Genomic DNA, 12,110 nt, shown 5'->3' with positions numbered 1-12,110 from the left:
AGACGTTTTAGGGGACACAGTAAAGGGGAAAAGCGGGTGTCTTCAGGAGACGCAGTGCTGGGGGGCAGTAGATCTCAGGAGGAGTACTAGTACTACTAGTAAACAGTTGTTTAGTACTGTTATGACGGTCGCAAAATCTAATAATTTTGTGCATAACAGCATAAAATCTATCCAAATAGCAGGTAGTATGTTTTGTTCACATTACATTGTAGTTGCAGATAGACCATTAACAACACTCAACAAATACCAGAGCCACATGGCGCCCTCTAGTGTCCAACTCCCTCAACTACTGGTAGTGTCACCACTATCCAGGTATGTCAGGCTGTGCGTTCAGCAACCCTAAACCTTAAACAGCATTTACCAGGATTCTACACTATGACACTCCACGTACGTCACACATAGAACTAGATGTTCTAAAAGTTTTGTTAGTCGGTTACACTACCATCAATGGGTCAGCAGCTTTAAACTGTAACCTAGCAAGAGTAACGGTGTGTTTACATATTTCCACCTGGCCGTTTTTGTACAATCGACGTTTAGGATTTTTATTTCTCTACACTTTATTTCTCTTTCCCATCCCATCTCCCTTACCTGCCCCACCCCCCCCTCGTCTATAGGCCTAACTTACCCTCGTTCAGTCAGTGCTGGGTCACCGTAAGTTCATTTGATGCAGATTTTCATCAAATGATTGAAGCCATAGAAATAATCCACTATATATGCAGTTATTAGGCTTAAATCATAATGTGTGCATTTAAATCAAGGCTACCTGACCTGCAGCTTCAGTCAGTCAATTTAGTGCTTATACCCCCCCCCCCCCCCCATCAAAGACACAATAATAAGACACACAGGTGTTTGTTTTATCAGTTTTATTCAAGCAAGCAAAGGTCAAGGTAAATTTCACAACGCTGGTCTGTCCGTCCCGCATGTCTCCTTCTCTCCAGAGACGCAACATCCCCAGCAGTCGTACATTTTAAATGAATAAAAGGCGAGAAAGGAATGCTTTCAGTTATTCCAATTTGCGGAATATTTCTTTTAAAACCCCAGACTCAAACATTTTTTATTTTGACCATTTTTCCATTTTTTTTTCTTTTCTTCTTTAGTGAACGAGACCTAGTGTGCTCTTCTCTAGGCCTGGCTGGATCAAGTTCTTTCCTTTTTTATAACGTGATTTTAGTTCTTTTTGCGTTGTTTTGTGTGTTTTCACTTTTTTCAATGTTTAATTTTTTCTATCGGTGAAGCAAGTCGCAAGGTTCCCCATTCCTGTGGACACAAGGAAAAGAAACACAGTAATGATTAGAGGTCATGTCAACCTTCAGACAGCAACACGTATCAAATCAAAGTGTATTTGTCAAAGAATACAGCCGTAGACTGTGTAATGAAACGCTTTGATCAAGCTAACTCCTCAACAATGAAGTCCTAATTAAGACAATAACAACAGTGGTAAGCAGTAGAAACACAACAAGAATGGAGTGGGAAGATAAATATAGTAGGATGTCATAGGAGCATGTCATGGTATTCATGCCTGAGAGAGTGTGCAAATGTGTCTTCAACAGAGATGCGTTGTATGGTGATGTGGTCATACTCTAGTCTGACTCCAACCTTCAGCCCAGAACACTCCAACCCTCCTGGACTAGACTAGACTAGGACACTCCAACCCTCCTGGACTAGGACACTCCATCCTCCTGGTCTAGACTAGGACACTCCAACCCTCCTGGTCTAGGACACTCCAACCCTCCTAGACTAGACTAGGACACTCCAACCCTCCTGGTCTAGACTAGGACACTCCAACCCTCCTGGACTAGACTAGGACACTCCAACCCTCCTAGACTAGACTAGGACACTCCAACCCTCCTGGACTAGACTAGGACACTCCAACCCTCCTGGACTAGACTAGGACACTCCAACCCTCCTGGACTAGACTAGGACACTCCAACCCTCCTGGACTAGACTAGGACACTCCAACCCTCCTGGACTAGACTAGGACACTCCAACCCTCCTGGACTAGACTAGGACACTCCAACCCTCCTAGACTAGACAAGGACACTCCAACCCTCCTGGACTAGACTAGGACACTCCAACCCTCCTGGACTAGACTAGGACACTCCAACCCTCCTAGACTAGACTAGACTAGGACACTCCAACCCTCCTGGTCGACACTCCAACCCTCCTGGTCTAGGACACGCCGAGGCCTACAACGCTGGTCTAGAAGGTCAAAGGTGAAGGTTACAGTACTAAAGTACTTCAGTCCTTCCACCGCTCAGAGATTTATTTTTATTTTTTATGTTTTGTCTTGGCCAGGCCATCATTGCAAATGAGAATTGGTTCAATCTGGTTAAATAAAAATAAAACTCACTCCTGGTTCTGGAGAGAGGACCAGCCTGCTCTCGTCCAGAACCAGGAGAGAGGACCAGGCTAGAGGGTCAGAGGGCAGTGTGTAGGAGAAGGCCTGGTGTGGCCGGTGCCTACCTTGGTTTAGACACTTGGAACACCAGCTGAGTTGGTCACAGTCTTCTGAGCCGCCTCCTTAGCCTGGTGGGCCTGCAGCACAGCCACTGCCTCGTCCACCTACAACAACAATAACAACAACATTAGCATCATGCATTTTATTCCTACAGCCATCAAGTCACTAAATGCAGTATCAACATCACCCATGAGCTCCCACTGGACAGTATAATAATAATAATAATTTATTTTGTATACCATTTTTCTCAGGACTCAAGGACACTACATTCCACAGAGAGAACAATAATACATAGATAAATAAAAAATAACCCATCCCACCCCCCCACCCCCTTTACATTGTCCTTAGCAACCATGTTGCCATGTTACACACGATTGTTACAAGTTGCCATAATCACGGCGAGTTAAACATAAATACTTTCAGAAGCCTTGGACCAGGTGACCTTGGGAGCCCCAGGACGCAGAGGGGGGGGAACTGACCTTGGAAACCCGGGACGCAGAGGGGGGGAACTGACCTTGGAAACCCGGGACGCAGAGGGGGGGAACTGACCTTGGAGCGCAGGGACTCAGGAGACTCCAGCATGTGCAGCAGCTCAGAGTTGTCTATCTCCAGCAGCATGCCCGTGATCTTCCCTGCCAGGCTGGGGTGCATGTTCTGGATCATAGGGAACAGGCGCTCACCTGGAGAGGGGGGGGCGGGGTCGGGGACAGGGGAGAGGGGGGGACAGGGTCGGGGACAGGGGAGAGGGGGGTCGGGGGACAGGGGAGTGAGAGGACTGGCTAGTATGCCAACAAGGAGGACCACTAATGTTGTGACACCCATGCTAATAGTTAGCGTAAGTGTTTCTGGTGCTAACAGTAGACGGGGCCAGTGCTGTGACTCACCCAGCATCTGCTTCTGTTCCTGGGGAGGGGCGGCGGCCAGCATGGAGGCCGTCAGAGGCTCCTGGCCCTGGACGTGCACCGCAGGCTGGGGGGAGGCACATACCAGGGTCAGAGGTCACACACAGACCAGGGTCAAACTGACAAGGGAGAACGCTTTAACCATTCTTTAAATAATTTACATACAGGTTAAGAAATGAGTAATTTCAGATGAGTGAGTGTGTGTGTGTGTGTACCTGCTGCATGGAGACCTGGGGCTGTGTGTTCATGTGCTGTTGAGGGTTGCGGACCCCCGCGGCATACTTGTACTGGGGCACGCCACGCACGGGGGGCACTCCTGCTGCTGTCACAGCTGATGGGCGGGGCCCCATGCTCTGAGCTGCAGGGGGGGGGGGGTTAGAGTTATGAAACAACACCATAACTCATTCAGTTCCGAGGGAGGGGGTAGTTCAGGTCAGTAGTCAGTAGTTCAGGGGGGTCAGTAGTCAGTAGTTCAGGGGGGTCAGTAGTCAGTAGTTCAGGTCAGTAGTCAGTAGTTCAGGGGGGTCAGTAGTCAGTAGTTCAGGTCAGTAGTCAGTAGTTCAGGGGGGTCAGTAGTCAGTAGTTCAGGGGGGGTCAGTAGTCAGTAGTTCAGGTCAGTAGTCAGTAGTTCAGGTCAGTAGTCAGTAGTTCAGGGGGGTCAGTAGTCAGTAGTTCAGGGGGGTCAGTAGTCAGTAGTTCAGGGGGGGTCAGTAGTCAGTAGTTCAGGTCAGTAGTCAGTAGTTCAGGTCAGTAGTCAGTAGTTCAGGTCAGTAGTCAGTAGTTCAGGGGGGTCAGTAGTCAGTAGTTCAGGGGGGTCAGTAGTCAGTAGTTCAGGGGGGTCAGTAGTCAGTAGTTCAGGGGGGTCAGTAGTCAGTAGTTCAGGGGGGTCAGTAGTCAGTAGTTCAGGGGGGGGGGTCAGTAGGGGACTCACGGAGGTGCTGGGTGGACATCACTAAGATGTCTTTAGTTTAGAAAGTTAAACGTCACACCAAAGGGTTCAGTGTCTGCAGTACAGTTTTATCCCCAGCGTCCATGTAGAAGAGACGTGGGGCCCATGAACTACAGGTTCACTGTGGCAGCCATTTTGGCCAGTGTGGTCCACTGAGGAGGAAACACTGAATTTGACACGGCTGCAGAGCTGTGTGACATCACCACAAGGCAACGCGGTGAGCCACACAGCTGTGTGACATGTGAAACATGTTTATGTATGTGGGGGGGGTGTCAGTAGTCAGTAGTTCAGAGGGGGTCAGTAGTCAGTAGTTCGGGGGGGGGGGGTCAGTAGTGGACTCACGGAGGCGCTGAGTGGACATCAGGCGGGGGACCTGGTTGGAGGGCCTCATGGTGCTGAAGGTCTGAGGTCGAGGAGCAGACGGACGCAAGGAGCCTGGCATGTTCTGGAAGTCTGCAAAGAGGAGGAGAGGAGGAGGGTCAGAGAGGAGGAGGAGAGAAGGAGAGTCAGAGGAGGGTCAGAGAGAAGGAGAGTCAGAGAGTCAGGAAGGGGGGGTCAGGTAGGAGAAGAGCAGAGAGGAGACAGGTCAAGACAGGGGGAAGAACGCTAGGTAATGAACTGATCAGACGAGGGATGAGGAGGGGAGAGAGGAGGAGGGGTGAAGAGGAGGAGAGGAGTGAGGAGAGAGGAGTGGAGGAGAGGACTCACGTTGTGGCCTGACTCCCTGGGTGGCCCAGCGGGGGCTGGGTCTGAGCTGGGCCATCTGGCCGGTGGGGTAGTAGGCTGCCCGGTTCTGGGCCTGCAGGGAGGGAAGGGGTTAACGGGTTAGCTCCAGCTGACAGGACAACCATCCCCTCCACAGCCGGGAGGGAGAGGCTGTTCACATTCAGTCACAACGCAACTCAAAACGTCTCAATTCAGTTCTTCAACCGAGACACTTTCATGGTCCACAGCAGAGCTGTGTGACATCACAAAGCGACAGGGGGGGTGGGCGGGCGACTGACCTGAGGGATAGCAGCCATGAAGTAGCCGGAGGGCGGGGCGGGCTGGTAGGGGTTGATCACGGGGTTGGGCACGGTGCGTACGCTGGCCATCCTCTGCATGTACTGGTTGGTCAAGTGGGCCTGGCGCTCCTCCTTCCGCTGGGCCAGCGCCACGTACAGCGGCTTGGTGGCCACGATGCGCCCGTTCATCTCCGTCACGGCCTTGGTGGCCTCCTCCGGGGAGGAGAAGCACACGAAGCCGAAGCCCTTGCTGCGGCCGCCCTCCATCATCACCTTGGCGCTGGTGATGGTCCCGAACGGCGTGAACTCCTTACGCAGGCGCTCGTCGTCAATGCCGTCGTCCAAGTTCTTCACGTAGAGGTTGACGCCCTGAGGGACACACACACACACACACAACACAACACACGAACGGTCCTTTAGATTCAACACCAACGAGACAATAGTAGATAGTTCTGTGTCATTACTAAGTATATAGTTTAATAAAGATAGTTACTCCATAATTACTCTACAGTTTAATAAAGATAGTTACTATATCATTACTAAATATACAGTTTAATAAAGATAGTTACTATATCATTACTAAATATATTGTTAAATCTGACTTGTGCTACTCTGCCATTGTTTGGAGAGAACCATGAATGGAGAGGAACATCACGTCACACCAAAGGGTTCAGTGTCTGCAGTACAGTTTTATCCCCAGCGTCCATGTAGAAGAGACGTGGGGCCCATGAACTACAGGTTCACTGTGGCAGCCATTTTGGCCAGTGTGGTCCACTGAGGAGGAAACACTGAATTTGACACGGCTGCAGAGCTGTGTGACATCAGAAGGCGCTGTGGGCGGGGCACTGACCTGGTAGCGGGTCATGCGGTCCTGTTTCATTTGTTCAAACTTGCGTTTGAGCTCCGTCTGACGCTCCACCTTCTTCTGGGCGCGGCCCACGTAGATCAGCTTCCCGTTCAGCTCCTTACCGTTCATCTCATCCACGGCCTGGAGGAACACACACGTCAGTATTGCCCGAAGATAACTAAGAATTGGAATAGAAAGACACTATTGTTTCCCTTTATAACTTGTCAACACTTTGATGGTCCACAGAATATCCTAAAATATGCATTGTTTTGTTGGGGTAGTATCGTTCCAGTATAGTTCAGGTTCACGTTCCTATAGATTCGACACTAGACAACAGGGACACGTCATGTCACACCAAAGTGTTCAGTGTCTGCAGTACAGTTTTATCCCCAGCATCCATGTAGAAGAGACGTGGGGCCCATGAACTACAGGTTCACTGTGGCAGCCATTTTGGCCAGTGTGGTCCACTGAGGAGGAAACACTGAATTTGACACGGCTGCAGAGCTGTGTGACATCACAAAGCGACAGACACAGGCACTGAAGCCCCGTCAGTACAGGCCGAGGCCCCTACCCCACCCCACACCCCCCCCCCCCCCCTCCCCTCCCCCATGGCGTCCCTTCTCACCTTCTGGGCGTCCTCGTGCCGCTCAAAGCTGACGAAGCCGAACCCTCTGGACTTGCCGCTGTCATCAGTCATCACACGGATACTCATGGCGCTGCCTGGGAGACGGGTGACATTGTTTAGTGACCAGTATTTTCCTAATCAATCACGGAGAACCAGGATGTTATTGTACTGTGTCTTGTTTCTATGTTTCACTGATCGCCACTAATGTATGGCATAGGTTGATGGCGTGTTTTGTCAAATGTACTTAAGTATTTGTTAGGGTAGTAAAATGTCTTTAGTTTAGATGTCGTCACACCAAAGGGTTCAGTGTCTGCAGTACAGTTTTATCCCCAGCGTCCATGTAGAAGAGACGTGGGGCCCATGAACTACAGGTTCACTGTGGCAGCTATTTTGGCCAGTGTGGTCCACTGAGGAGGAAACACTGAATTTGACACGGCTGCAGAACTATGTGACATCATCACAAGGCGACACGGTGAGCCACACAGCTGTGTGACATGTTAAACGTGTCATGTATGTGTGTAGTACATGTTTGACTAATAGGCTGGTGGGGCGTGTTGTGTGGCAGCAAGGCAGCACTAGGATTGGGTATCAAAAACTGGTACCAATATGGTACCTATACGACCGAATTGCAACAGAGATTCCGGTACCTCTCTCGCCCCCTGGTGCTCCGAAACGGACGTTACATGCAACAGTTACCACCCCCCTTGGGGACCCCCCGACGGGGTCCATGCAACCCAAGGCAGCAAACCTAGGAGAAACACTAGCCTATATAGCCTATCTGTAAAAAGTATCAATAGTATCGTTTTAGGTACCGTTTCGGTACCATTTTAAAAGTATCGGTTTGGCACCGGTATCGGATAAAATCCAAACGATACCCAACCCTAGGCAGCACAGTGGTTGCTGATGAAACAGCAGGGATCTCAAGGAACTAATCCGGGTCATGTGATTCTTGGTCATGTGACTCACCATATAGGCTGAAGACGTCCCTGAGCTTCTCCTCGTCCATGTCCTCTCCAAAGTTCTTGATGTAGACATTGGTGAACTCCTTGGCCCGTGCACCCAGCTCAGCCTCTCGCTCTTTGCGAGACTTGAAGCGGCCGACAAACCTGGAGAAATCACTTAACTTAGAACCTGCAGAAATTACCTAACTTAGAACCTGCAGAAATCACTTAATTTAGAACCTGCAGAAATCACTTAACTTAGAGATCTCAGGGATGAAAACCCTCCCCCAGAAAGGCCCCCCCGCCCACTAATCTACCAACAACAGCTAAAACGAAACCGCCCACCTATAGAAGACCACACCCCCCACAGAAGACCACACCCTCCCCCTACAGAAGACCAGGCAGAGAAGACCCAGAGGAAAAACACACAACCAAACGAGTCACACCAAGTCCGGCAGAGATGCACGTTAAAAAAAACATTAAAAAACAACAACAAAAACACACAACAACAGTTAACACTTGTTAGTCTTGTACACACACAGTCAGATTAGCAGAGAGAGGGCTACGGTATATATTCCTGCGCCAAAGCAAAGAGGAAGGGAGGATATGTGGCACACTTACACTTTTCTGTCATTGAGCAACATGCCGTTCATTTTCTCTATGGCTCTCTCTGCCGCCTCTTGAGTCTCAAAGTGCACAAAGCCGTAGCCCTTAGAGCCATTCTCATCACAAACCACCTGAGGAGAGGACACGGCTGTGAGCTACACACTAACACCAGAGGGCGCTAGCGGGGGATAGATGTCAGAGGACGGGGGGGCTAGTCGGAAAAGGCGCCCGAAACAGAACGGGGGAATCGAAACGCGTGCGTGTTTGATAACCGTTCCCTCGTTCCGGTCTGTGCGTTCCGACGAGCCCCGCGTCCTCCGCCGTCTATCCCCCCGCCAGCCTCCGCTGTCTAAGACAGACAGACACAGGCATGCAGCACGGGGCTGCGTCCCAACAGTCACCGGCTGACCTCCTCTCCTCTCCGAAAAGCACTGGACAGGTGAAGAAGTCAGTAAGGCGGCTGCTCATCAGCTTCACCCATCTCTGCTCTCATTAGTTGAGGATGAAGGAGGAGAGGAGGCCACATTAGACGGTTGGGACGCAGCCCGAGTGTGTTGACCTGTGGATCAACACTGTCACCATGCAAGAACGTTACTGATGACCTGTGGATCAACACTGTCACCATGCAGAACATTACTGATGCAACAACACCCAACAGGAGCCTAGGGGGACCTTCCTGACCAGCATCCTGGTGACAGCCTGACTATGTTAAACCTGAAACTGACCTTGACCTCAACCTCAACCCCTGTCCCCCACCCTCAACCCCTGACCAACCTTTAACCTGACCCCCACACTTAACCCTAATCAACATGGCACTTCAACACCTGTTTGCTGGTCAGCTGGTCAGCCCCCTAGTTGTTCCTTCCCACAGCACATCCCTGTAGGGTTGGGGGGGGGTTAGAGTTAGGGTTGGGGGGTTAGGGCTAGAGGGCATGGGGGGGTGGTTAGGGATAGCTAGATCTTACTTTGCAGGAGAGGATGTTTCCGAAGGCGGAGAAGGTGTCGTACAGAGCCTTGTTGTCGATGGACTTGTCCAGGTTCTTGATGAAGATGTTGCCCACGCCGCTCTTCCTCAGGGAGGGGTCTCTCTGGGACCACATGATGCGGACGGGGCGGCCCTTGATCACGTCAAAGTTCATGGTGTCAAGGGCGCGCTCGGCTGAGGGGGGGGGAGGGGCCAGTCTACTCATTAACACACAGCGTCTGGAGTCAACCACTCTGCCAGACTTACGGACTGCTCATTTCACCTTATATTTACAATTTCATTCATCTAGTTAACATTTACCATTCATTCACTTAGTTAACATTTACCATTCATTCATCTAGTTAACATTTACCATTCATTCATTTAGTTAACCTTTACCATTCATTAATCTAGATAACATTTATTCATTCACCCATTTGTTCACCACTTTTCTTTACGACTAAGCATGGTTCATCCATCCAACCAAAATCAACGGCTGAATCAGTTATAACACAAGAAGTTACACTTTTATTGAGCAAAGTATTTTATTTGGAGGCACTCAACTTCTCAAGACCCATCTAACAACATTCACTGTCTAGGGCAGGAGGGGGGGGGGCATATGTCACCCGAGCTACAACATTTTAAATCAATAATTTACCATGACTTGACTACGACACAATGTCTCATACATTATTAAAAGCTTCGTTCTCAGTAATATCATGAGTTTAATTTCTAAATAGTTTCTTCAAGCACCATAAAGCAACTGAAGGTCAAATGTGGAGGTTTCCCGTGTGGAATCATATCCAATCATTAAAGTATAGGATTCAAATCCAAACTTGGGAAACAATAAACATTTTCCATCTGATCTAGTCTGTTTTCAAACCCCCTTCAACCCCTTGTTTCTGCTTGAGGGGCCACTCATCATCTGAGGGCCACATCTGAGGGCCACATACGAGTATGGGTGCTCTAGCTGTAGACAGAATACGGCCTCCGGGTGGAAGTAGATATATTGATCCCCAATGGGGAATGTGGGCGTTACCCCAGCTCAGTAGCTAGACTTCTTATCTTGACAAACACATGAAGCCACACCCAAACCAGCACCAGCATCAAGTGATGACCTGTCAATCAAGCCTCATCAAAATGTCAGGTGTTTGCTGGTGTCTGCTTATGAAATCTATTATAAATAGTCGTCAACCGATCAAAAAGCATTGACAATTCACTTTAGGATTGCTAGATGTACTAACTACCGCATGGAACACGTGGTGTCATGAGACTAACTTGAATGACGCGTGCCGACGTAATCACAAGGAAACGAATGGCGAAAAATTTTAATTACGCAAAACAGTCGTGTCATTTCATCAGTTTGATACGACACATACAGGGAAATGGCCACAGACGCGTGTCGAGTTGCGTAGCTGTAATCAGCTAAGGCATGCCATTGCGACACTGTGGTGGGGGAGGACCTATATTCCACAATATGTCGGCCCCAGTCACATGGAGAAGCCAGTCTCGGCTGTGCCCACGTTCCGACAGACGTCTCCATGCATGAAAGTGGTCATTTCCACAGTAACATCCAGTACTCACCGTCCGCTGGCTGCTGGAAGTTGACATAGGCGTACCCGAGGGACCGCCGGGTGATCATGTCCCTGCACACCCGGATGGAGAGGATGGCCCCGGCCGGGCTGAACTTCTCATACAGCATGGCTTCTGTCACGTCTGTGTGGAGGTCCCCCACGTACAGGGAGGCCATCGGATAGCTGGGAGCACTGGGGTTCATGTCCCTTCACTAGCCGGCACTGTTGACTTACAAGGGGGCGAACACCGACGTGGTCTTCTCTAGAGAAATATACGGTTAAAATTTAAAGGGGTGGGTTGTGCTAAGCTAGCGTTAGCTTGCCGAATTCCAATACCGTTAAAATGTAGAGGATAAAATATTCCAATACTTAAAATACTTAGCTGGGCGTAGCGGTTATACTTTGTTTAAAACGGCTAGCTAACTGTCAAAATAGGTCAACGTTGTTAGCTAGACCAAAACGATAAAACCTAAAAAATAATCGGCCTCGTTTGCTTTCCCCTTACTACTAGCAGAGTATGCTAAGCTAACCAGCTGGCTAGCAACACGTCGGTTTAAAAAGAAACGGTGGTTATTTTTCGCCCCTTCTTGTATCGTCCAGTCTTCGAGGAGCGACTCCTGCTTCACCGATCTTATAAATAAAAAAGAAAATGATTTTTTGGCGGTTTTAAGGGTTTTTGTTATTTTTTTGTTTTTTTTGTTTTTTTTTAGAATGTGTGCCGAGCAAGCTCAGGAGCACACACGCACTCACACAGCACTGTCAGCCGGGGTTTAGGGGAAGGGGGCCGGGGAGACGAGGTCCTATATATACCCCCCCTGGTGGACGTCAGTGGGCGCGACCACTCCTTCGAGTAGATGAGAAAAACAACGAGGAGACTGCGGCTTCTCAACGTCTCTGCTCTTGATTGGTGCAAAGGTGTTCGGTTCTCTGAGTATCAACCAATAGCATGTGAATGCGAGTAAACATCGCCGTCCCCACCGGAAAAACTACATGATTGAATTTCATTCTACTATGATAGTTGATGTCAAGATTTTGTGATGTATTTTACCACGTAAAATATGCTGTTTTCCTCCCCTGGATTATATGTTTAGAAATGCCAATACATGATGATGTGTTCTGTTATTTCTTTCGTCATGTTCAACGGTCTAAGAAAATGTATGTTATTTTCTTTGAAGGTATTCTATTTGTATTATATACTGCATATTTTAATTGTACTTAACAATCATACAAAGTCATATAA

The 12,110-nt window shown here is 49.2% G+C and overlaps 1 protein-coding gene across 1 annotated transcript; it reads right to left on the bottom strand.

Moving 5' to 3' along the window:
• Positions 1–854: 854 nt before the first annotated feature.
• On the bottom strand, positions 855–11,633 carry LOC308152958 (polyadenylate-binding protein 1A-like). Its single transcript, XM_080526028.1, has 14 exons — positions 10,881–11,633; positions 9,298–9,491; positions 8,348–8,463; positions 7,752–7,891; positions 6,786–6,880; positions 6,164–6,301; positions 5,314–5,682; positions 5,018–5,108; positions 4,652–4,762; positions 3,576–3,718; positions 3,343–3,427; positions 3,008–3,138; positions 2,464–2,562; positions 855–1,257 (listed from the first exon to the last, which is right to left on the bottom strand). Exons 1-13 carry the CDS (start codon positions 11,071–11,073, stop codon positions 2,470–2,472), a joined length of 1,899 nt encoding a protein of 632 aa, XP_080382154.1. The 5' UTR covers positions 11,074–11,633; the 3' UTR covers positions 855–1,257; positions 2,464–2,469.
• Positions 11,634–12,110: the final 477 nt, after the last annotated feature.

Source organism: Nansenia antarctica (genome assembly GCF_963989245.1).
Source record: "Nansenia antarctica genome assembly, chromosome: 3".
Lineage (NCBI taxonomy): Eukaryota > Metazoa > Chordata > Actinopteri > Argentiniformes > Microstomatidae > Nansenia > Nansenia antarctica.
This window is presented reverse-complemented; position numbering and strand designations above follow the sequence as displayed.

Coding starts and splice junctions, on each gene's coding strand:
- LOC308152958 (XM_080526028.1), bottom strand. CDS start 11,073: ATGAACCCCAGTGCTCCCAGCTATCCGATGGCCTCCCTGTACGTGGGG. Junction 3,428..3,575: donor CCCAGGTCTCCATGCAGCAG/GTACACACACAC, acceptor GCCTCCCCCCAG/CCTGCGGTGCACGTCCAGGG. Junction 2,563..3,007: donor CTGAGTCCCTGCGCTCCAAG/GTCAGTTCCCCC, acceptor TTGTTGTTGTAG/GTGGACGAGGCAGTGGCTGT.